Source organism: Nothoprocta perdicaria, unplaced genomic scaffold, assembly GCF_003342845.1.
Source record: "Nothoprocta perdicaria isolate Ctin4 unplaced genomic scaffold, notPer1 scaffold_184, whole genome shotgun sequence".
Taxonomy (NCBI): domain Eukaryota; kingdom Metazoa; phylum Chordata; class Aves; order Tinamiformes; family Tinamidae; genus Nothoprocta; species Nothoprocta perdicaria.
The window spans coordinates 563,438-590,011 of NW_020455027.1; the positions used below are offsets into that span (position 1 = coordinate 563,438).

A 26,574-nucleotide genomic window follows, 5' to 3' on the forward strand; every position below is an offset into this window, starting at 1 on the left:
AATTTAGAGCAGCAGAACGGACGGGTAGCATCGACTCTGCTCGTGCCTGCTGTGTATGAGAGCAGCACAGACAAGTTCAGCCTCCACTCGCTCTTTTACGTGGCCTCCATCCTGCTGCACTAATCAGCACGTCTGCAGGAGAAGCTGTTCCAGGTTACAAACAAGGTCTGGTAATTATATGACACCCTAAGTTAGAAAGGGATATACCAGGGAAGCAGGCTTTGAATTTTCTCTTGGAGCAGCATCCTTGAGCAGCGTGACTGGCATCACTTAACAGCCAGCTCTGGAGCAGTGAACTCATTTCCCTCGTAGTGTAAACTGCTGTCAAGTTTGCTACTGAGAAAGTCAAACCCATAGCTTTTGATGTTCCTTATTTTATTACATACACTTTACTATTTAATGATAATATTTAATTAAATGTTTAAATAATTAATTGGCAATGTTTTTAGAGTGAACTGTTTTTGGAATAAGTTTAAGTGAAGCTCCTCAAAGACATAAGGTCTAAGGGAAGACTGATTTCTGAACTCTTTTAAAGACTTCCAGTGGAAGATTAACACTTGCCAGGGTTTTGGCAAATGTATGAAATGCACCATTGGCAAACCATTTAGCAAATCATTATTTGGCAAATGTATCATTGGCAAATGAATGTCAAGTGTAAAAAAAATCTAAGCATGTGCCTCACAATACATATAGAAAATTCTGATTTAATTCAAACAGAATTGAAGGAAAACGTGATAGAGGCCTTTGGGGAAAAACGGYCACAGGCAAGATCTACAAATTTAATTACTGAAAGAGAACCTCTCCACCAAGTTTAGAATAAGGAGGCTCCCCATTGTATCTGCTCTGAAATAAAAGTGGTTTCCTTAGGACCCATCTTGAAATGATCTCTGTGGAGGCCTAGAAGTAACTATATAACTTAGATGCCTTAGGCAACAAATTTCTCAAGGGTTCACAGTGAAAAATGAGTCTGAAAGAGAGCATTAAGATTATATATTGGCCTTATGAACAGAGCCAGAGCTATCCGTTGCCAATATATGAGTACTTGGAGGAAATCAGGAAACAAATTCATATACCAACATTTCTAGACAATGTCAGTGTAACTCATATGGAATTGATAACATGCAGAACAAATAATATATAATGCAATATGTATAATATAGATAAAATATTATGCGTATAATCTGATTAGTAGTCTGGTATTTTGGTATACCACCCAATATGGAAGAACTGCACATTTGAGGACTGGGAACAACACAGATCAGACAATTTCTTGGAAGAAAAACATCTTGCTTCACTGATCATGACGCGTATATGATTTTCTTTTATTTAAACTTTGAACTAGTGGCATGATAGTTCATGCTAAGATACCTTGATGGAGCGGCAGGTGGCACACGGATCCCTCTTCCTCGAATGCCCCGTCCACGAGCTGAGTCATCTGAACCATTCAAATAGGACAGTTCTCGCAGCTGCTCCTGACGAATTTCATCRTTATAATCCTGAAATGTAAATGGTAAAACTCACTGAAACTTGGTCAATAATCTRGCTGTACTCCTAAGCCACCCAAAACTACTGTTTGGCATTTCCCATCTTTCTATGTGGGTCTCGTTTGCATGAATTGTTTTGCAATATTACCTGTATGCTGGAAAATTATATTTTTGTATTCAGAAATGATATGAAATTGAGTTTTTCAAAGACTGGACAGCTACCTATAATACGTGGAAAGACCAAGTTATGCGTGTACTAAGGTGGCTATAGGAAGACACACACACAGAGTAAACACACATGTCACACAAGGCATACATACAAAGCAGACACAAAAATATATCTGTAAATGAYGCAAATGGGCTTTCACATTAAAAATAAAATGCCAATCTCAAAGAGCTAGATTGGATGAAAAAATGTGTTTTATAAATATGTTATATTTTTTTCGTGGACACCCTTGGCTACATTTCTGCACTCCATACACAGATCCTCTCCTATCAGTGTAAGATAATTTCTGCACCTTGGCAAAGAAAATTTACACTAGATTAATTCAACTGGATGATTTAATCATAACATTCCAGTGATTACAGTGTTATGAATTGAAACCCTACATTTGTATAATTTCCTGTGGTGCTTTCACTGAATGTAGTTGTACCATTGGCAGAATGTTATCAGCACTGAATGTAGCCTTTAGTTTATCCTGCATATCCACTAAACAATTTCTAAACAGAGTTCTTTCTTTAGAGCTCAGAATTAACTWTACTATACCATCTTTACCAAATAACATTGTTAGATGATATAAAATAGGCCTATKGTAAGCCTGCAGGGTATCCGCTCTAGCTTCTCCTGGCTTTGCAAACAGATGATCAGATTAATTTTCTTTTCTTACTGATACAAAATACACAATATTAGACAATTTATACTTATTTTGCAGTCTTTGTCTCAGTCAGAATGACTTTTTTTATCTGGTTTCTTTCCTTTGTATCCCGCTCTTTGCCTGCTGATCATGGTAATAAGAGCCTGCTGCAGTAGCTGGCTCTGCGACAACAGAACTGTGCAACAGTTAATTAGTGTTTCAAAACAGGAAGGATTATTGAATTTCAGCCCTTCAGTTTTATTGAATTTCAGCCCTTCAGTTTTTCCTTCCTTTAACAAGCAATTGCCTTTGACTAGTATTGCTCCAGACTGGAGCTCCAGTCTGGACTAGTATTGCTCCAGACTAGTATTTCAGTTGCTCCAGAAATGATCTGGTGGATGCCTAGTTGAATATGAGCTAATGAGGTGCTCTCACTTATAAAGTATAAGGTAAATTTAAGACTGAGTTACTATATTATCACCAAATTGTACCCTCTTAGATCAAATTTCACTTCTAAATTTCTAATTAGTGAATCTGTTATCAAATCTATTAACAAAACCTAAAAAAAAAAAAAAGAAAAAACTTCATTATGCAATACTACAAATGACATTTGCAGCAGAATCATAATTAAAAATAAACCCCCACTTGCTAAGAAACAGAGTAATAGCTTTTCATTCACAGTAATCTCCAAATCTTTTTGTACATTTTTTCTACTGGCCTGACATTAATGATGCTAAGCCAAGGACATCTTCCTAAATCAATATGCTTGTAAAACACAGACAAAAACATAGCATCAGTCAGGTCATATTTACAGTAATAATGGAACAGGTATAACTTGTGCCTTGATTAATATTATCTGTTATTCAYGCCTGGCTTTGAAAGGATTCTGACTTCAAACTTGCCAGTTGAGTTTACCCTTCAGATTCTGCACCAATGCAAGGAGTGAACTTCAGAAATAATGTAAGTAAGTTTGGTAAAAGAGAGATGTAAAAAACCTGCATGGTAGGAAGTCACAGCTTTTCATGTAGCTGCTTTAATCTTCGCCTTTGCAACATTCCTGAATAAATGAATCCCTAGAATAAATTGCCTCATAGTTGTTATTCCTTATCCAGATCTGCATATCATTTAAAATGTTAATATTGACCAAAAAGAAAATCTAAATAACATTTATAAAATATAGCAAGATGTGCAGATCTGCACAATTCTGGAATGCAATGCCCTCTGKTTTTTTTACAGTTCACTTATGGTGTGCCCAGTTGAGAAACACGTGCAATTTATTTTGAAACAGCAAGGACAAAACAACAAAGTACATGCAGGACTCTAATTAAGGTGCTGGGAATGGTATCCTGAACGACCTCAATTAAAAACTGTAACCTTATACACATCATTTATCTTATGTGTCCTTTAAAAAGCATAAYAAAAAATGTGATCGGCTAAACCTGAGATCTGTAATTTTTAACAGGAAGGCTTACTTCAACTCTTTCATTAAACAGAAACATAACACAGAATTAATCTTTTATAACTACTACARGAGTCTAGCTAGAGACAGAGAATATTGCTGAATATTTAATTGTAGCTGAGTTCAGAGCCTAGGACTTGAACAAAATTATGTTGCTGTTTCAAATATATCCAGTCCCAAGAGAGAGCACAAGATGTTACAAGACAAACCTGTACTGAACTGAGTATAATGAAGCAGTTACAAGCTGCAGCAATAAATAGTGTTTCGGGGGAAAAAGCTCTCCTCATGTTAAAAACAACTCGCGAGTAATCTACTTTGTTCTGCACTTACTGTTTTTTTCTCTAATTTAGAAACTTTGTAGCTGATGATCTACATTAACCTATATATTCTGCACTTAAATGCATGTTGTTCACATCCTTATSTGCATTACTAGCTACCAAGAGCTTTTCCAGGGAATGAGGAGAGTTCCATCTACTCATACTGTGGTGGTCAAGGTGTGGAGCCCCACTCACAGCCACCACTATTCACCTCAACAGGGCTACAGAAAAGCCAAGGATTTACCATYGCAGCCAAGTCAGTGGCATCCAGGGCCATCAGAATTCTGGATATGTATATATGTAAAGTGCCTGCAAACAAATTACATTTTTAGATTGAAGTATTTAGCATTCTAGCATATGTGAACACAATGATCCCAAACTACCACAGCAATGTTTATTAATGAGGGCTGGGGATGGTTAATTAGGTCAGCTGCCTTCTCTATTATAGCAACAAAAGACACATCCTGTTCGTACCAAAATCAGACCAGTGGCAGCTCACCCAGGGCAGTAATGACAGAAAAGTGCTGCAAAGATTAAGAATGCACRTAAACTAGAAAACTCCAGTAACCATTTCTGCAAAAGATGGCTGAATATGACGCAAGCTGCAAAGTCGGATCTGAACTAACAAGAACACACAGTGACAAGGGAGGAGAGTGAATAAAGAAATCAAAGGGTGAGACACAGACAGAGGCAATGGATTTCAGGAGGAGCTATCAATCATTAGCTTAACAAAGGCTCAGAGAAGCCAAGGATAAATCCATCCCTTAAGGAGTGTGAACTCCTGCCCTGAAAGTGTTTTGCACGTGTAAGTTCCTTCCAAGTGCGTTATTAATATAAAATACCACTTCTTTCTGTGACAGGTGAATTTCATTCTAACATCATGCTTAAGAGAAAAGTAATTCAGATTGAAGCAAAACTAGCAAGAGAATGCGGATTTACTCAAATCAAACATAAAATAATGCTCAGGATTTGCTTTGATAATTTTGGAGTTATCAAAAGAGGGCTCACTGGGTCCCTCATATGCACCACACTGTAGCATGCCAACCCTCCTTACACCATCAAGCTGGATGTGAAGAGCAGACCACATAGAACAGAGCAGTACATCCCTCACATTAGCACAATATACAAGTATCTTAATGCTATAATGAAACAACTATCTGTTAGCACTTCTTGTTTGAACAACCAAACTCTCCTTGATTTCAGCTGGGTGAAAAAGTGGTTGCAAAAATGCATGCTTTCCTTATGTTTACTTTCTGCGTAATTCCTAAAGCATTCCCCTACGTAAAGGGTCTTCAAAGTAATATCTACCCTACAGTAAGAACAGTCAGCTGTGTTGGCAAGGCTGTCAGCTCTTTACCTCCACAGCTGGGAACAGAAATCGGGTCCACAATTCCTGAAAATCTGAGTCTGCACTGTCTGAATTGCTAAACACTCTTTCCTTTTCAGGCAAAATATATTTTTGAAATTGCCTGTTGCCAACAGAGAGCACCATATTCACATACATCCTTATACCCCGTGCTGCGTTTCTCTGTTTCTGTGTTCTGCCTGCTATGTAGTAGAAAGGAAATAGGAGACTGATATGAACTCCCTTGGCATTTCTGCATCCTGCAAAGCTTCCATCATCAGCAAAAGAGCTTGAGGGCTCGGTATATTTGCAGAGATTCGTTGAAGCTAAAGTATCTCCCCTAAATCCTGATGTTGCTGCCTTGGGGCTATATTCAGGCAGCTTAAATTCCAATTATCCTACAATTTTCTATCGAATGGATGCTTCAGCAAGGCCACAACCAGCCAGCAGGACAGAGGGGCTTGGGTGGACTTGGGGAACGTGAATATAGCCCGTTTTTTTTTGTATTGGACTACATACTGACTAATTTTGGACACTAAAAGAGACATCATCATCCTGTGTGTATGCTTCCCCACTGCGTACGTAGGGAAGCTTTTCAGCTTGTGGTGGTGAAGAACTCCCTGGAGTTGTTTGGCCTCAAAGCAGTTGGCTCTCAGATGATTCAGCTTCAAATGCACAGTGAAAAGTACTCACCTCAAGTCAAGAGTCAGGGTCAGCTCCTTATTGTACAGAAGAGGCCAAGAACTCAGAGATTCTCACTTTCTAGCTGAGCTCTTTAAGTATCTGTTACAGAAAAAGGCTAGTACTGGCTGCTCAGTATCAGGAGAGAGTTTGATCAACTAATATCTGTCCCAGCAGAGGCAAGAGCATTTCCTGCTATTTCTTTATATTCCAAGATCCAATCCTAAGACTTCCGTGTATTCAAAATATAATGGCTTGGGGTCTTCTTCCGTAGGTGTCTAAAACCTCTCACTCTCTACCATTGTCTATTTAAGAAACGTGGACAGTCATACCAGGTAGGCTGGAAAGCCTTTTCCATTACTACAAATTTGGGTGAGGCAGGGCTTCAGCTAAGCATAGAGTTTCTGTGGGTGGAATCCCATCTTCAAGTTTTATTCTTTGCCTCTCTAATAAAAATCCAAAGTTCACTGTAAAGTATGACATTAATCTCTAGCTGAAATCATGCTCAACCAAGCAATTCATAGAAAGCTCAGCAGAACCACGGGAGCTGGCTCTAGATCATTTTACGTGGGTGTCTGATGGGTATGGCATATGTTCTCAACAATACACAGAGAAGCTCAAAACAGACAGCTGTTCTGATGTTCTTAGATAAGACTCATGTTTTCTGAATCCATTTTTAATGTATGCACGTGGTTTTCTGGTTACCTACACTCAAAGCCATCTGTTAGGATGTTTTTTTGCCCATTCACAGATTGGTTTGATTATTCGACTGGATCATAGGTGCCAGGTAATGATAGGTTTAGATGGACAACCTGCAGTGCACCACAAGCGACAAATCTACTGCCAGAAGTCCTCCTCTGTGACTCCAATACTTCTTTAACAGCCTGTGTTCTTTGCATTTTCCCATATATATTGGCACTTGCTAAGGCTATTTTGTGTATGTGCAGTTCTCTGGCAGACAGTATCCCCAATCAATACATGAAAATATAAATACAATCTCTCCGAGACCAAGAAAGAAATGTGATTTTTTTAAGCAATCAGCAACTTAGCCAAATCCATAATCACAAACATTTTGCYCTTTCCTTTGCCATGTATGCAAAAAAGAGTTGTCTTTACCTGCTTATAGTCTGTCTAAAAATAAACTTTAATTGTGTGGGGCACCATTAAAGATCGAAACACAGAGAACAGACCTTACATTTCTCTCCGTAACAGTAAATGTGCTGCAACCAACACGGGTTTCAGCTCAGAAACGCCTGTGGGCAGACCGCACGCAGACATAAGCTCGAGTCATGCACACTTGCCTTTGAGGCTGGCTGACAGCTGGGGGATTTGTCAGCTTGCCACAGAGAGCACCAGCCCAAGCGCGGATGTCGTTTTCCTCTTTGGGCAYGCACAATTAGGCCTGCCTGGCACCATCAGCACGGGGCACCGCACGCTCCCGGCGGCGGGAATGCACGGGCGGCAGCTCCCAGAACGTCAGTCATGCAGGGGCAACCGCCACGCACCCTCCACCCTCCATTGCAGTCCTTGCTACTACCCAGTAAAATAAGCCTCATGCAATTGTGTATTCATTTTATTTATTTATTTATTTATTTCATATAAGGGGAGTTTTTTTTTTTCATGAAACCATTTTTTTTTTCCTGAAACCATTATTAATGTAGCTAGCCATGTAAAATAACCACAATGAAACTGAGGAATGCATGAGAGTTGAAAAACTTCCAGAATCTGATGCTAAACTGCAGACATTTGTCCAGGTTTCTTCCCTGCTCCTGCCTGCAGGACCAAACCAAACAGATACTMTGATGTTTAATACTACGATTTTAATGATGTTTAGGAGATCACAGAAGTGAGCCAGCTGATAGCTCCCTATCCCCAAATTTAATCCCGAGTAAATCCCACCAACCACAGACTAAAGCCCATAGCTGTCATTTGAAGGGACATATAAGAGACTTGGCAATACGAACAGAGGGCACACGAGGAAGYCGACGCAGTCCTAAAGGCATCCTGACAACTTGCAGCGGATGCTCCTGGTGATTCCTACGCGGCAGGACCTGTCATCCTCAGGGAAAAAGCCCTGGCTTGTGGRAGCAGGAGCGCAGCTGCCACCGCTGCCCTCCAGCTGCTTGCACAGAGCCAGACTGCCACCAGCGCTGGAGCACCCAGCCAACAAGAACTGCACAAGACAGACCACAACCTTCAGCTCATTAATTCCTACATTAAAGCAAATGAAAATAACAACACATACCCAGCACATACACACTTCTTTTTATTTTCCTCCTCTCCTCTCCTCTCCTCTCCTCTCCTCTCCTCTCCTCTCCTCCCTTCCCTTGTCCTCTCTCCTCTCTCCTTCTATGCTTGGTGGGCCTGGCAATGCCTCCTAACTCACTACTAGAGCTTTGCCTCGTCTTGTCAGGGATAACAACCGTGGCAGCAGAGAACAGCTACAGTGGGGCACATTTGCTCACATTTGGTGCGCCTTTTTCCCCTGCCCTGCTGCAGGTTGGCTTTCCTGCTCCTGTGTGGCACARCAAGCAAAAATAAAAAGATAGTTCAAAGCATGAGGAGACTCGAAAGAGCAGAGAAGGATGAGAAATCTGTCCAGGCCGGTATCTTGCTGCAGCTTTGTTGAGCATCCTTTCCTTTACGGTATCTGAATCATTTTAGACCTTTTAAAAATCCTATCAGGCAATAATCTGCACGGGTTGATCTTACACAGTACTTTGGGACTGAACGTGATATAGGACACATGAATTAGTTTTTAAAGTAAAAGTAGTATTACCTCGATTTATTACAATATATATTAAAGTTAATATGAGCCATCCTTGGAGTAAGGTCTGTCTTGTGAGCACTAAGTCTATTACAAACAGAGACTAGAAATRGCATTCATAATGCTGCTAATACAAACTAAAATCTAGAAATAACCTTGGTCTGATACTAAACCTGACAATAGGGAATATCTTCAATTTAGTCAGCACAGAGCTAGCTATAAAATCCCGGGAGCGGGAGGATGATTCATCCCGGCAGCAACGCTGYGCCTAGGCAGACAAGTCGGGTGGAYRGCAGTACRACCTGCGTCCTTGGGCTTCCGTTTTGCCAGAATAAGGATTTGACCAGAATAAGCTGAGTTTGAGTCTAGATCCCTTCATCTCTTCATTATGGAAAGCAAAGCATGGGGGTGATGTGGATCGTCGTCCCCTGGGACCTGACACACACCCACCAGGGCTGCAGGCAGGAGAGCGCGGAGCCACGTTTGGTGATCACAGAATCCCAGGAGGGTTGAGGTTCAAAGGGACCTTTAGAGATCATCTAGTCCAACACCCCTGCTCCAGCAGGGACACCCAGAGCATGTGGCACAGGGCGGCATCCAGACGGGTTTTGAAGACCTCCAGAGAAGGAGACTCCACAGCCTCCCTGGGCAGCCTGTGCCAGGGCTCTGTCACCCTCACAGCAAAGTGAAGTTCTTCCTCATATGGAGATGGAACTGCCTGTGCTTCAACTTACGTCCATGATGCCCAAACCCCCTTGGATCTACCAGTCTGGCTATGGGTAGCATCCAGGTAAGGTTTTGGTAGGCTCAGAATAAATAAGATCCCACAAATTGCTGATATTCTACGAACAAAATGGCAATTTTTTCTGCCTAGCACTGYTGGAGGGGCAGCTGCAAGCACCACAGCTCCTCAGAAGGGAGAAAACCCAGCAAGGCTGGGGTGAAAGTCAGAAAAGCACTAACACTTTCTTTCCTGTGTCAGTCTTTAACAGCAGGCAAAGAAACTCAATCAAGAAGGCTCAGGCTGCCGTGAGGGGCTGGTCGCTGGGAGATGCCAGCGCCTCCGGAATTGCCCTTGGCCAGAGGTCAAGGCAGAAAATCACGGCACTTCTCATGCCCTCCTGCACGGAAAAGTGCCTGTCCCAAGCTGAACGGCACAGCACGCTCTCCCCAGAGCCAAGACTTTTCCTGTATGGTAAGGGAAAAATAAAACAAAACATGCTGGGAGGATGGCGTTTAATAGCACCGCAAGAATACACAAGCAATTTTCACTGCTGGAATCAAAGGTGGTTTAAATATGCCTGAACTTGCTATAATCTAAATTAGCTTTAGTATGGAAGATTTATAGACAAGCAAAGTAATGATATAGGCAAAAACTGAAGGAGTGTAAGCAGGAATGAGAGGGCTAGGGAACAAGCTGCAGCCTGGAGGGGAGAACTGAAGCTCCAGCACTGAAGGGTCCTTGCAGGGAGCAGCTACATGGGAGCAACTGGTCCGGTTCAAGCAGCACTGTTGCCTACGGCGTGGTAGAGATGTGAGCATTAAAGGTTAAAAACCTACTTACAAACTTAGTCCCAGAAGTAAAAAAAAACAGTTTTTAAGTATATATTTATAACACGATATTCTGTTCTGTATTTCACCTAATTTTCTGTACATCCGTAAAGTATTGCTCCATATACCATATCCTGCACACCACGTAATCTTGAGCATGMTGATATGCACTGGGCACAGCAGCAAACTCTATTCTCAGGAGAAAAAAAGGGAGATAGAGCGAAGAGATGCAAATAGCAAAAAACAGCCACACTTAGCTATCATTTTCCCTGGAAAATGCTCGACTCATTAGCATATATTTTCTTCGCATTTGTTTGTCTCACAAGTCTGCCAATGTATTTTCTTTTTCTCATAACCTAGTTTAATTATTTTTATAGAAACAAAAAAAGACAGAATCTAAWTTTTTTTTGAAGTTTCATAATGATAATCTTATGATTGAACAATAGATTTGAATTTTATAGTATTTGCACAGATTTCCTCTAAGAAATGAAACCAATACCTTCATTCTTCTGTCATTTATGAACAGCAAACACAGAAGCCAAGAACATGCGGTCAAAACCACATGATGGGGGGAAGGGGAAAGAATGGCAAAGCCCATGTTCAATTCCAAAAGTTCCTTTTATGATCTTGGAAAAATAACTTAAAAATCACCTAAAATGAGACCCTAAATCCACTGAATTCAAAATTGTTATCTGGAAGCCCCTGGTCACAGACAACCCTCAGGTGCAGACACTGCAGCCCTGTCTCATTTGGGAAGCACAAACCATTGCCCCTGCGTCCAGCTGCACTCGACCACATCACAAGACTRAGGTAAGTTCAAGTCTTTGGGGCCCTCCTTGCTCACATCTGCAGAGCCACCTAAGCACAAACAAGAGAAGCTTCCATCTGTATGCAAAGAGGTGTCTATAAAAACAGCTTGTAATGTTGTAATTTTACAGACATATCACAGTAAAACTGTTTCGAAAAAACAACCCTACCCAGTTTCTTAACTACTGCAATGCATAGAATTCCTCACTTGCAAACATACTCTTATGCTTATTTTTAAAATTCTTCCAATATTTAGAAAATGGTATATGAATGCATATATGGTGGTCATCCCTGCTTATTATAAACATTTATAATTGAATTATACTAAAATGTCTACTTTTCTTTGGAGCTATTAATCCAGCTATTAATCAAAAAAAGCCTTATTAAGTTTAATTCTGTGCTATGAGTCATTAATTCACAAACAAAGAATTATTACGGTATTTTCACTTTTATGAACAAAGATGAATATATTCCACTGTTTTTCTTAATGTTATAGCAGATAATGAATATGTGAAGCTGGGTGAAAGGAATACTAATGGATTTTTTTCTAGGGCAAATGCTAATCACCCTTTTATATTAGAACTAATTTTTCAGTCTTTCATAAATAGCTGAGGCAAAAGGAGTCCATAATAGCTTAATTTTAATAAATTTGTGTGAAAGCAAATATAGTTATTTAAAATATAATATATATTAGTAGACCTGCTCCTAAGAGATTATTACTAATTAGTAATACAACTGTCATAATTCTTATTTCCCACTGTGAATTAGTAAACAAGGGATAGTGAAAATTTGAATAGCTAATTAAGAAATGAGACTTACAGAAACATATAACTTTTTTTTTTCATCTTTCTCAGATGAAAGGCCAGATCTAGGAGGCAGTTTAATATATGATATTCATATCATGCACTGTAGTACTGTTGGGCCCTGTGCTATCTCAGCACCAGACTCACCAATCCTACCTCGAAAGAGCACAATACTGTTAATAGAATTAAATAGTGGACATTGGGTCCATTTCTGTGCTCTCTTCCTCTCTGCTAGCAAATCTGTCACAAATTATCTCTACATCAACAGAACAAACTGTAATCACTTTACATCATATGATTTCCAACTAAAAGGGCATACAGTTAGCAACAGAAATATCTGGAATAGAATATAACTGTTTGGAAACTTACTTGCTGTAAGCTATGATTTACCCATAATTAATCCAATTCTGTCTCATTGATACTAATTATATGGAAATCAATGRTGGACATACCTCTTGGTTCTTCCTTCAACCTTCCTTTTTCCTACATTTAATTCAATGTGACCAATCTGAACAGTTTAGCACAAGGTATCTCATCCTGGAAATCACCTCATCACAGAAGATATGATGAAAACAGGGCAATATCATCATCGCTGAGCTCTCAAAGGTAAAGGCTCAGTAAGAGGAATTAACTGGATCTGACTTATTTCCTTCTTTCATAATTCAAATGATCAATTTTAATTGAATTTAATTAAAATTGAAACATACTTAATTTAATTAAATTGTAAAAATAAGGTAAGAATTTCAGCTATTCTTCTGAATGTCAAATCTGGATGGGTACTGGTTATCAATACCTCATTACACATTTAAATTCAGCATAGTGAGCAAAAGCAAATACAYGGGACTTCATCACACCTCAAGGTACTAAGTAATCTCAGCTCCTGCTGCCTACAACTAATCCTGCTTAACAGCAAAGGTATTTTATTGAATATAAGCCTTCCAGCCCTGGGTTTATGTGATTAAATTCTCTGTGCCAACTCTCTCCCAGGGAGAAAACTCACTCAAAACTGCCCTGTTATTTACACTCAACACCTACTCAGGCTATGGGGTCTGGTAAAGGGGAAATTGGAAAATGATTCTGACGGATTCCTCAAGCTTCCTATAAACAACTTTGATTCAGAATTTTTGTCTTGACCAGAAAATTTGAACTCCAGGCTTTTCTGCTGTGATCTCGAAGCTTTTCTTGAGGCACTCTGAGTATTAAGAAAGCAAAAGTTGCTCTTAAGGGAAAAAAAAGATTTTCTCATTACACAGCCTGGTGATTTGAGGGTACACAAATGGGAAAATTTTTAGCAGCTCTCAAGCCCACTCCTGCGAACCCATTCACCAGCAGTTGAACCATTACCATTTTTTTGGTATTATAAACATACACATTATGAAAGTGAGCAGATAAGACATCTCTTCTTGGGTTGTTTTTTACCTTGAAACATCYGGATCCTTGTCTCTGCTTATGGAAGAGTTTGGAACTAACTTCAGCAAAATGCTGTCTGGACAACCAATGTTGTCCTGTCTATGCCAGGTTGTTGGACTGTGAAATTAGAGCATGGTTATTTTTGAAATATTTTTCACGCTGTCTTCCAGGATTCCCAAATATAGAAAACTAGAGCAAGTCTATCTTCTCTACGACGAGTAGCAAAACAAGCAGAAACTCCACATAGATCTATTCACTTTCAAGTGGTTCTATAGTTCATCTGAGAAGACTCTGGACTTCCCTTGAAAGTCAGTTTTGCTCTGTAATCAATACTGACTCTACACTGGTAAGGACTAGCATCCGTATGCATATGAAAGGGGTTTTGAAACAAGACTAGGCTGAGAGAGCAGCTACTATCATCTTCTGAAATGATAAAACACTTACTGAATACTGATCAAAATCATAAAATATTTATTACTGATAAATGAATGATTTATCCTGTTTTTATSCAACTGTTTCATACTTTTTCAATGCCGGACAGACTAAACAGACTTTCTGAATAGAAGCAATGCCTTAAAAGCTCCATACTTCTCCATGCATCTGGGAAGTTGGCCATGTCTTCATACCCTTAATTTTCTTTTCGGTGCAAAATTCATCTCATTTATTGCTTTCACTTGGATTCATTTCAGACTGGTAGAGATTAAGCTTCTCAGAGAGCATTTGTAAACAGATCAGTTACTGTTAAACACTTTAGTGTGAACCACAACAAAATAAAATACAATGGAAAACAGCCTATCCATTTCAAACATGGCAAATGCATTGCATAAGCCAGGAGTTCTTTAATTTCCTCCAGGTTTTGTCCTAATGGCAAAACAATCTTCCTTCTTACATTTAGGGCCATTTCCCAGCACCAACTTTAAATATMCAGAATGAAAGAATTAAAGAAAAATAAAACACAACAAAAAAGTTACATCTGCTGAAGAATGCATTATATGGTCAACTCAGTTTTATGGAGCTGACATTAAACTTCATGTTTGTTTGTTTTTTAAATTCGAACAGGGAGAGCTCAAGGACTGACTGAAAACATTATTTTTCTCCYCTGTGCTTTTTACTCCTGCAAATGTCTAAAGTGTCTGTTGCTCCAAACATCAGTCACATTTAGGACAAACTATCCCTTTGAGAGCTATCAACCAGGAAATCAATCCTGTTTTTGCTGAATTGTTTCAGCAGTGCAAAAAACACTTCCACTCTTTCTTTACTGTTTTTTTTTTTTTTTCTTTATATTCTCATCTTAATGGATGACCAAGCTTTTATTTTGCAGGAGGCCACCAGGCCAGAGACATTCAATGGAAGAACAATATTGAATCAAATCCACAGGTATTTTGGTGGTAAAGAGTTGCCACAAAAGGAGGTTGCAAAGTTTTTCCTCCCAAATTTGTCATTTTTTAGAAGATATATCCTTTATTTTTCATTCCTTTCTTTCTAACTTGTTATTTAATTATATATTTGATTTTTGTCCTTCTAAAATGTGACTTGTTCTTTCCTAAGCCAAGTATTTCCCTCCCTCCCTTCCTCTCCTTCTTTCCTTCCTCTCCTTCCTCTCCTTCCTTCCTTCCTTCCTTCCTTCCTTCCTTCCTTCCTTCCTTCCTTCCTTCCTTCCTTCCTTCCTTCCTTNTCCTTCCTTCCTTCCTTCCTTCCTTCCTTCCTTCCTTCCTTCCTTCCTTCCTTCCTTCCTTCCTTCCTTCCTTAATCTGGGATATGGCTCTGTCAGGGAACACCCCTGCAAGAGTGAAACCTCTCCAAAGCAGTTTCAAGGCAGCACTTGCAACTTTGAGCTTGGAGGAACAGATACAACTTGAATCTTGAAACTCATTTTATTTCTGGTTCATTTTATTCTGCTAGGCTGCTAGAATAGAAGCTACTGTTCTGATCAAGACAGACAGACAATTTGACTCAGAAAGGCATTTTACGGTGATTTATTACCTCCCTAGGGTATCTACATTATAATCAGAGAAAGCTCTGTCTTGACGGGTGGACAAGGACTTTGAACAATACGAACATGCCATTGTCTAGAGTTAAAACACATGACTATAAAAAGCCATAAAATTAGTGTTGCAACCTTATTTGTGCTACTGAATATTATCRTTGCACATCGAGTGCCTTCCTACCTATGATCCACTCAAAGCAATTCGCTAAGCACAGACATCTGCACAACCAGAATAGACCGTACGGACCGAGGGAGCTGGGAATCTCATCCCTCCTGGATGCCCGAGGACCTGCTCCCTGCCCAGCCGTCCGTATGGCTGYTCTGGTGGCTCTTCCTTGAGACATGTCCCTGCCTCGGTGGTGAGGGAAGGGACTGCGAAGGCCTCCGCAGGGACCACAGCTTTAACCGCACTCCGYGGTGCGAAGGGAAACGCAGCACTTTAGGAGGCAGTGAAGGGAAACCCAGCGCTTTAGGAGGCTATTACAGGATCTGTCAGCTTGGAAGAAGCCTTGGGGGATGCCCTAGTAATCCCTACAAAACTCTATAGTCGTATGACTCATTTCTTACGCTGAACTGAGTACATGCAGAAAGGGGGCAGAAGTCAGTCTGCAAGAGGGCCTGCTCAGCTGTCCCCTCATCTCCCGCACACCCAAATCCCTATTCCCAGCATCACTACCACCTCTGAAATACCCCATCTGATCCCCATCGTGGTCATGTCTCCTTGAGGTCTCAAACCTTCCGGCCACACAAGCCTGAGATCATCCCAGCCCAACGAGCCTGGCTAAGGACAGGTAGTGTTGGCCTTCATTTTGCTAAGGAAGGAACCACACACTTCCAGCCAGGTTTTCCAAGCACACAAATGCCAGCCACAAAACAAACAAACAAACAAACAAACTAACTAACTAACTAACTAACTAAAACTATTTGCACAGAAAAACTTGTGTTTGAAACTCCACTAGCTCTATGTGTAGTCACTTGTGTCTCTGCCCTTCTCATACTCGCATACAGATTTTGCAAAGAAATAGTGTTCTTTGCCATGAAAACACATTTGCATTTATTATGTATTTCCCACATGACACACATTTTCTTTTCTGAAGTGTTTTTATAGACAGGCATAAGTTAACAAACTATCAAACTTTCTGACTTACTGCAGGGTTTTTTTCTGGTTACCTAAACTGCACYAATGAAAGAAAAAGGCTCCCTGAAGCTGTTTTTGCAGTTCAAAAGGCCATTTCAATACACAGAGATGCTGATGAGTGATGTTCTGAGCATAGCAATTTCYCTTGATATTTTTTAAAGTGGTATTTAGCATACACCACTGACAGCCAGAGACACATTTGTACAGACAAAAATGCCTGACTCCAGTTGAAGGTAAAATTTTAAGAATAAGAATTTAGCTTCACTTCTTAGTTATTATTGCAGCAGCACTTTTGACAAATTCTATTGCACGGCATACACAATCYAGAAAATCTTGGAGAACTCACAATTTAAATGAAAGTGTTTATGCTAAAACATAAAAATAGTCAATAAGCATATATTCAGTATCAGAAGCTATATTTTTCTTAGGAATAAATTCCTCATATTTTGTTTCTTTAATTTCTCAGGGAAAATGTATCTGAACTGCAATACATGTATATATGTTTATTGATTGACAGTGCTGTCAATATTTCATATTTTTATTTATGATGGCCTTGTTCAGTAGCAATTAGGCTTAAAATACGACATTACAGGAAGTCTTTCATATGACACCATCGCTTAACTACCTGCAAAACTTATTTTCTGAATCACTATAATTCCCCTTTATTGGATACTCTATGACTCCATGATTTAACTCACTTATTATTTCAAAGTAAGTGCAAATGTAGTAAATACGATATATTTCTCAGGTGGAAATAATGGCATAGTTGTTGCCACTGATATTGCAAGCTGCCTTCTAAAACAGATGTTGGATAATGAATTTCTTGGCTTAAGACAGTAGAGTACTGCAACACTCACTGAAAGTTAATCTACCAGATGTAAAAGCTGTGGATAGATATTCCTCCATTTAGGATACTGATGTGACTAAAACAGGTTTTTAAAGTGTAAGTAGGTTACAAATCATCCCACAACATCAGTCTTTGCATTGTAATGAAAGTACTAAGCCTCATTTGAAATGACTGTTTATRTATTTCATATGCATCTGGCACAGACCAAGGAGATGCAATGACAATCCAGCTCACCAGTTCCTAGCTGCTGCCTTGGCAGTTTCAGGTAAGTGGGATTCATCTTTCCCTGGAATTGGGCAAGACAAACGGCCACTGTGGGATTCTGAGCTATGCCAGTCTCTAACAGTGCTATAGTTTCAGGGGAACCTGAAAGCCAGGCCCTGCCCTCCAGGAACTTCAGGGATCAGAATTTGGAGTACTGATATCTTCGAGCTGTTAATTGTGCTTTTGTTTATTAAAGTGCTACAGTTACAATATTTTATGCAGCTAAATCAGCCCTAGAGTTAGAGCACAGCGCTTTTCTGAACACAGAGCAGAACAATAAAGAACATAAATTTTTGCAGATGTTGAGCTAGAAGGCACGGATGCCTAGTGATGTGAAACTACTTAAATTTATAGTCAAGTACCAGTTCAGTACAGCTCCACGGAGACTGAGGAAGTAACAATTAGTAATGTTTTTATAATATCACACGAGTTTTGCCAAGGTCTACTGTTCATTTTAAGGTGTACTGAGGATTTGTCAAGCTTATAGGAAAGATAGAAAATGGAACTCAATGACACTGACATCCAAAAACGAACCCCCTCCTGCAATGTTTGGTTTATCGGTATCCTAGATCCTGAAAGCTTATTTTGTATACACTGTTGAGAAACTTTGAGCTGGTTTAGAATTAAAGATTGTGTCAAGTAGGTCAGAAGCTTTTCCATTTCTTGGAAATTTTCAATCAGATTTTCCATTCCTTGGAAAATTCAGCTCTACCTTATTTTTAGGAGAGGATTTTTTAGCAAAATTTTTCTCACTGTTAATTTGTACAAAAACACCAATATTTTTACTGAGAATTTGCAAACTGGGATTTTTGGAAGGCTTATTATTTGACCAAATATCATCCAATTATCAAGAGGTAAAAAAAGTTACATTCCCCAGAAAAAGGTAACTGTCCAGTTTTCAAGGGACATAAAAGGCATATTCCTCACAAACAGGTTATTCCTGAGATGTTAGGATTATACTTGCCAAATTAAGATGTCAGATTCTTGTATAGAATTAGTTCAGGATTAGTTCATAAAACTAGTAAACCCTTTACTAGGTAATGAGAGTAAGTAATCTTTTATGTGTGCAAACAATTCTGTAGCTGTGGTGAGGGATGCCAATTTAGCAGGAGGACATTTCCTCGTTGTTAGGTTGGACAAAGTACTGAAGTTTCCACATCTTCTCCTCCAGCCCTTGTAAAGACTTACAGAAGACTTGTGTGTTATTAGAGAAATGAGCTTCTTGTTTCCCCAAGAACTTGCCTTGTCCTTGTAGTACAAGAAAATGGAAAAATAAGAATTAATTTTACATGAACTGTCAGTTTTAAGGGAATTCTAATGACTTCATGATTAGTCTCTTCTTTATAAGCAACCTCAAGCATTTTGCTTCAGCTCTGTGCTGCTAATAATATGTCTCCTGTACCTATATAATAGGTTTTTGCAGTTATATGGTGCATTTTGTGCCACCATTTTTTTCAAGGTCAGCATTAAGCTGTCACTGCTCTGTGTCAAATACAGCAACTAACATCATTGTCGTAGTGGTCTAGGAATCTGCAAACTCTGACTTTTTATGAGGATAACTGTAACTTTGAAAGTTATTCCCATCATTTATTGTGTGTTTATACAGACACACATAGAAACAGACACATTTAGTCCTTCTTTCTGAATTTTCCTTTTAATCTTTTTATCTCTGTTGTGTTTTTTCTGAGCATGTTCCCAATAAACAGCCTTGCTTGTACTGCTCTTCCCCACTTCGTTCCCATTAGCACTATGTAAAGATGATGCTACAATTAAGATTTATCCTCTGACTTCTTTCCCCATCAGGTAACTTACGCGTGCATGAAATTCAAAATTGAGACAGAATTGTAGTTAGGACTGATTGTGTCATCCCTTCTGCTACAAATTCTGTTTATAACTGTTTATAATTGTGCATGCATTAAAAACCTCACTAAAATSTCGCAGGCAACCTGAAGAATTAGCTAAATGACTGCACTGTGCGGTGCCGAGCTCTGCCTGCATGCACAAGTTACAATTGCATAACAGAATACAGAAAACATACTAAAGTTTTGAGATAATAAACACATTAGTGCTCCTTTTAGAAATGTCTTTACAATTGTGCTAAGAACTGTGCTGAAGCTGATGACCTTGGACTTCCCTTAACCATGTTGGGCTATACAGCAGCATATGGATGATTAAGGAAGCACTGAGGCTTTTTCTTCTTTTGATGACTTTCTTTTTTRCCAGCAGTTAAGAGGAAAAGAAGAGCTTTTGGGAGTGCATATCCTGCCTCGAGGGGAGATGTGCAGTATGTGACCAAGCAGGTCATTTTTCAGTTTGTTTTTGAGAGTTGCCTGTTTCTGTCCAATAGCACAGGCTTAGGTAAAACAGATCAATTTGTTTTGTGTTTAGTGCTAAATCATCTGTGGTGGTTTGCGGTTTTATTTTTCTGCTCTCCTTCAGCACAGCCAAAATTAGTGCTTTACTCCAGAACGATATAGGAAAAGTGTCAGCTATGCAGCACGCCAGCTATCCAACACAACTAGATTGCTCATTCATCCACATCTTTTAAAATCTATTAGCCTGACAGGAAAGGTACTTTAAGGCTTTCAAAGGCAGGATTACTAAAATTCAAATCCAGGGTAAATTACTGAACACTTTTATGGGATGCACGTGCCTGCCGGGCAGTGGCCATAAAGTGACCTCAGCAGAGCTATTTACAGCCATCTTCTAAATGCACAATTTAACCTGAAGCAAATAAAAAGGCATTTATCACATCAGGGTCTGCATAAGTAATCTGGTGCTTTCCTGGATTTTGGCATCCCCTCAGTAAAGTTCACAAAACTGTCACACAGGTTTTATAATTACAGTCACCGGAGTTCAAACAGGCTGGTGACTGTGAAGTAAATCACTCTTTTAGGACACATTAGGACAGAAATGTCCTAATCAGCTGACARAAGAAACTGCTCAATCATGAGATTTCATGATTATTTTAGGAAGATTGTGACATGGGAGATTTTATAGGACAAAAGATTGTTGGGATGGTAAGACAGGGTTGTAAAACATTTATGTCCTACAGTATTATAACATTCCTTCTTCGCTTTTTCTTGGTACTTTTTATGCTAAGGTTGTCAGTGGAATATTCATCAGGATATAAAAAGGCAAGGAGAGGAACTGCTTCTTTATTTATTTTATAGGAAAAAATGCCAGGTGTTATTTGTCAAGAAAATATTTCTATTCAATACCCTAGTAAATGCTGAGAATCAGGTTTCCCTGCAAATGGCATTTATTTTGTTACCTAGTAGGAAGGGAAAAAAAAAAAAAAAAACCTCTCAGAAAATAAAATCAGCAAAAAGAGATGTCTGACTTCAGGAAATTATTTTGAAAAAAAAAATCCAACTAAACACCTTTAACATAAATTTAAAAATAACATATGAATAATCTATCAGAAATTACTTTTTTTTTTTTTTTTTTCCTGACCTAGCATGGTCCAGAACATTAAAGAAATCCTGGAGTCATAACTCTTCCTTTGAAATGCAGAGGTGGTATTTCTAGACTTTTCTCACTGTAAAGATAGAGCTCACAGGGTCATGTGCCTCCTGCAGAGGGAGGCCAGTGGAGTATCCCGGGAGGATTTCCCTCCAGTCCCCATCGGAAGGCTCAGCCAAGGAAATCCAGTGGAAAAGGAGGAATATAATCCCCTGACTCAATGTTCTTTAGTTCTTTTCTCTCAAATTGCTACCTTTTAGGATATTAATTCCTCCTTTACAGGATCTTCTTTTGGTTCAAGGCAGGAGGTTAATTCCCACCTCCTCATCCTGGCCATCTAAAATATATTTKTGATACTCAAGCCACAAGAAAATTGCACTTATATGAAAAGAGAAAAGGAAGTTTATCCTGAGCCACCGGAGAGCATTCAATAAGGGGAAGGAAAACAATGAGCTAGGGAAGACTGGCGGGAGGAAAACTCTTAGAAATCAGAAACGGGATTTACTAGAGAAGGGAGAATTCCAGGATAATCTGCACCTTATATTATCAATACATTTAACTACCTGAACTGAGAGATTGTTTGATTTTCTCAAATTATGCACGAGTTATGTCTGTGAAATTGCGGCTGTGCAAAAAAGTACAAATAAGTTTTTTTTCATTTTTATTTTTTTTTCTGCTAGTAGATTAATTTGAACAATAACCAAAATAGCAATAATGTGATTGCTTAGTAAGTTTCACCATTGATTGGGTTTGTGAATAGGTCCTGCTTGAGGTCAAATATCTTACTTGTTTAATATGTTTACTTGAATTATTCTATTTAATCCATGTTTACTACAATTATTTTGAATAATGTCACAAAGAAATTGTACATATTTTTTAAAACTCTTTCAGTGTGTCTTGTTGCCGTTTTGAAATGTTTTACAATGACACTACAAAGAATGCATTACATGAAAAGCGAAATGGTTATTAGCAAACTTGGCACTAAACCTAGAAACTTTCAGTTCTAACTGCTGTTATCTGTCTCTCACTTTCATTAACATTAGTAAAAGAGAAAAATGCAAATGTTCACAGCTCTGCAACTTGGATTCTGTTGCTGCACTGGTCARTGACAAAATGCCTCTGGATGTCAGCAGGACCAGGCTCCCAAGTGGAGCTTCCCAGAATTTCTCAAGTGCATCCCTCATCTAGCCATCTTGCTACACGACAAAACAAGAACCTACACGTTTATTTTACAGAACACAGATGTGTTGGTGCAGCTGTTGATCTCTGACATACAGGATGTTTTTCCCTCATGACCCCAACACTCCTATTGACACTGCTTCCTTCAGCCTTTTTGACATCTTAAGAAACAAGCTCTTCTGTAAACACTCATCTCAAGGGCTTTACAAGCCCCTTGTAAAGGCTCCGTGCTCTTTTACCTTTCTGTAGAACACATCACTTCTTCTGACAATGACAGGAAAGAACACGACCCAGGCATGGTGCACCAAAGAAGGGAGGTGATACTTGCTGATACTGCTTGTGGAGCTGCATGTGTCATGACCCTCTGACTAAGGACAAAAGCTCAGATGTTTCACTCCTAAAAGCTGCAATAAAATGAACCCAGAAATACTGGAGCCCTCAGCTGAGACAGCATCACTGAAGACATTAAAGGGATTGGTGGTATTGCTAACAGATATGCTATTGCAGTAGGATGTTGAGGCTGGAAGGTCCACGGAACAATGGCGAAAGGCTGGGATGTTGCACAAAACACTGGAGCTAGAACCAGCCATGCTGAGCCTCTGTATGGCAAACCTCAGGCTTGTAGCAAGCAGGAATATTCAAACAGTCTGAAATTTAAGCTCTGTGACAAAACACATTTCTTTTCCTTCTTACGGCACTTACAACGGCCTCAGAAGAGYGTCATGCATCAGTATCACTGAGGTCCCACTTAAGACCTCATAGTCTAGGGTGCAGGTACCACGCCAGAGGTGTTGGCCAGAAATAAGGCATCGAGCTATTTCAGCATAAAACAAACATCACATTTGTAAGACGGAAAAGTGGAAGGAAATGTTACAGAAAAAGGGTACTTAAGGATAGCCTTACATTAATATTCATTCATTTTCATTTCCTAGGGAAACTGCACACACACCATAAGGACAATGTGCTCAGTTTCTGCCCAGTACTTCTTTTTTCCTTTTCCTCTGTTAACAAAATAACAGCCCCTTTCTCAACATGCTGGATAAATGACCTGCCATATTCAACATGTAGCTAAGTCTACACCCTTGGGCTACAGACGCATTTCAAGAAGTCTGTTATGTTTAATATAGCCTTCTATCTGTCATTCCTCATAGTTCTCTTCTTTTTTTTTTCCCTAACTGGGTCAGTTGTATCAAAATCACCCTCCTTTTCCATGCTTGTCTGATCTAGTCTGCCCATGCACCGTGTTTTCTTAGCAATGAAGGTTTGCTGCACTTTAGAAAAGGAATGTGATGACAATCCATGCACRGGTACATATACTGCAGCATATTGCTAAATGATGCAGCAGGAGACATTGTTTATTTTAGCATCCCAGACATGTGTGCTATGGTCCATGATCATCAGTGTCCTTAGTACTGAAAACTATTTTTGTAAAGCTGGCAACAGAATTACAAGTCACTAGAAGTTTCATTTTCTTGCTTTTCTTTTTCCTTTTTTATGTCGTATTTGGAGTTGATCTCACAGATTGGTCTCTCACACTTATAGAAGGCTCTGCTGTAGATGTTATGCCCTCATACACTGAAAGAATCATTTAACACACTTTTTTGTGTCATATTTGCATTTATCACAGTTTCTTCATTATCAGTGGAGGTCAACAGACTGAAGAAGTGCAGCATATTATCCACTTAAAAAGCTTTTTATACTTCCARCTCTTTTAACTAATTTATACTCATACTCCCCTATGAAATAGACACAGTAATGAAAGAATTATTATGTTTATCTTACCAATTAGGAATCAATTGCACCAACATTGAATATCTTGAATAAAGGTATACAAAAATTTGCACAAAAAGTAGGAATTCTTTCCCAATATTCCATTACAAGTTTCTCCATTACAGAATCTGATMGAGCGTCTCATTTGATTCTTTTCTTATCAGGGACATATTTTGCTGTGAGGACTAAAACAGTTAAAACAATGCTATTTATGTTAACAGAACTCTTCCACTCCCTATCCAAACTCTGCCTTGTCCATTCCCAATAGAAAGTAAAACAAATTGTACATCAAAAAGATTCCTGATGCACAAGCAAAATTCAAAGACTGAAGAAAATGAAACCTAAGTATAATATAGTCTTCAAAATAAACTGTTTTATTTTTGCTTAATTATCTTTTCTTTTTTTTTCCCAATTTCTTTAGCATCATACCTGTCGTGTTGAACACTGGGTCAAAAATATCATCAGCATTACTGTAAAACAGCCAGTGGCACTGACACAAATGCTAATACAGTATAAAGGATGGGTACATTATTTATGAACTTATTTCCCCTGACCCAGAAAAGAGAAAAAGGATAAAGGACTCATTTTCCCCCTTATTCATTCTTTAAAATATCAGCTTTTAAACCCCATATAAATTCATTTGCTACCACAGCAAATATAAAGCAGAGAATCATAGAATGCTTAAGGTTGGAAGGGATCTCTGGAGATCATCTAGTCCAATCCCTCTGCTCACGCAGGGTTACCTAGAACACAGGGCACAGGGCTGCGTCCAAGCGGGTTTTAAAGATCTCCAAAGAAGGAGACTCCACAACCTCTCCGTGCAGCCTCTTCCAGGGCTCTGTCACCCTCACTGACAAGAAATTTTTCCTCAAGTTCCTGGGGAACTTTTGGTGCTTCAGTTTGTGGCCATTTCCTCTAGTCCTGTCAGTGGCCATCACAGAAAAGAGGCCGACGCATCCTCCTCTCTGCCTCCCTTGAGGTATTTATAGACACTGATCAGGTCCCCCCTCAGCCTTCTCTTCTCCAGGCTGAACAGGCCCGGCTCTCAGCCTTAAGAAGATGACAGAAATCGAGGAGCCCCCATTTCCAGACTTAAGCCTTAAACTGTGCCGCCTCTCATGTGGCCGCACTCCTGGAGATTCCTCACTACTCACACGTCAGTCACATGTGCCACAGGGATGAAGATACCAAATTCTTTTTAATAACAAAGAATGTATGTAATATTTATTAAAGTGCAGACACAACAAAACTTTCTTCATGAAGAAATAACTGCCTCCTTCTCTATGTCTCTGTTTTCTTTTTAAACAAAGATCAGTCATTTGCGGAAAGAATGAAGAGCTTTGAAACTATTGAGACATTCAGGTCCAAATTTCTTATATCAGATATTCCAAAGGTAGGTAAGTGACCGAGTTATTAAACTGAGTTCAGGAACTAAAGAAGATGATTAAGATTACAACATCTCTTGTATGAGGAGAGACTGAGTGAGCTGGGCCTGTTCAGCTTGGAGAAGAGAAGACAGAGAGGGGATCTGATTAACATGTTCATGAAGAGCGAATGTACGGAACAAGGGGACAAGCTCTTCTCATTGTTTGTCAGCGATAGGACAAGGGGCAATGGGTGCAAGTTGAAACACAGGAGGTTCCATCTCCAGGTGAGGAGGAACTTCTTTACTGTGAGGGTGAGAGAGCCCTGGAGAGGCTGCCCAGGGAGGTTGTGCAGTCTCCTTCTCTGGAGGTCTTCAAAACCCGCCTGGATGCCACCCTGTGCCACATGCTGTAGGTGTCCCTGTTGGAGCAGGGGTGTTGGACTAGATGATCTCTAGAGGTCCCTTCCAACCTTGAAGATTCTGTGCAATTCAGAACAGGATTCTCACTTTTTAACAGCATACGAAAGATTCCAGTTACATCTCAGTAAGATACAATAGAAGATAAAACAGATTCAAGTCCAATAGCACACTACCGTCAGACTGCACGACACCTACTTGCTGTACTAAGCCACATCAGTCAGGTGCCAAAGAAACTTAAAAATATGCTATTAAACAATGAAATCCAATCAAAAAACAACCAAGCCCAAGCTGTGACACTGTTAATCCCTGTAGGGTCTGTCAAATGAAGACAGTTTTGTCTTGGACATTTATGTAATGTGAACAAATCTGCTTCCATGGAGTGGAGCTGAAGAAGGAGAGGGAGGAGAAGACAAGGAGGCCTTTCTAAGAGCAGAAAGTGTCTCTCGAGGAGGGGGTACAATGTTTGTTACCCCTTCCCCACTCACTATTTTAAATGGACTGTGTGAAAGAGAAAAAAGGACCTGAGTGTCCTGTGCTGGGGCATTTGGAGGACTGACTTGATCTGTTTTGATATAATGTAGAAAAGGTTACCAGCAGCATTTATTATTTTTAAGGATAAAAAAACAGACATCCTCGTTATTCTGTAGAGATTCCATTCAG

At 39.4% G+C, this 26,574-nt stretch overlaps 1 protein-coding gene across 1 annotated transcript in view; it reads right to left on the minus strand.

The window, feature by feature from the left end:
* The window catches only part of KHDRBS2 (KH RNA binding domain containing, signal transduction associated 2), a 293,914-nt gene that overhangs the window by 123,601 nt on the left and 143,739 nt on the right, over positions 1-26,574 (minus strand). The window contains exon 5 of the mRNA XM_026036664.1: positions 1,369-1,496. Coding sequence (XP_025892449.1) covers positions 1,369-1,496 — 128 coding nt within the window. The remainder of the gene's footprint in view (positions 1-1,368; positions 1,497-26,574) is intronic.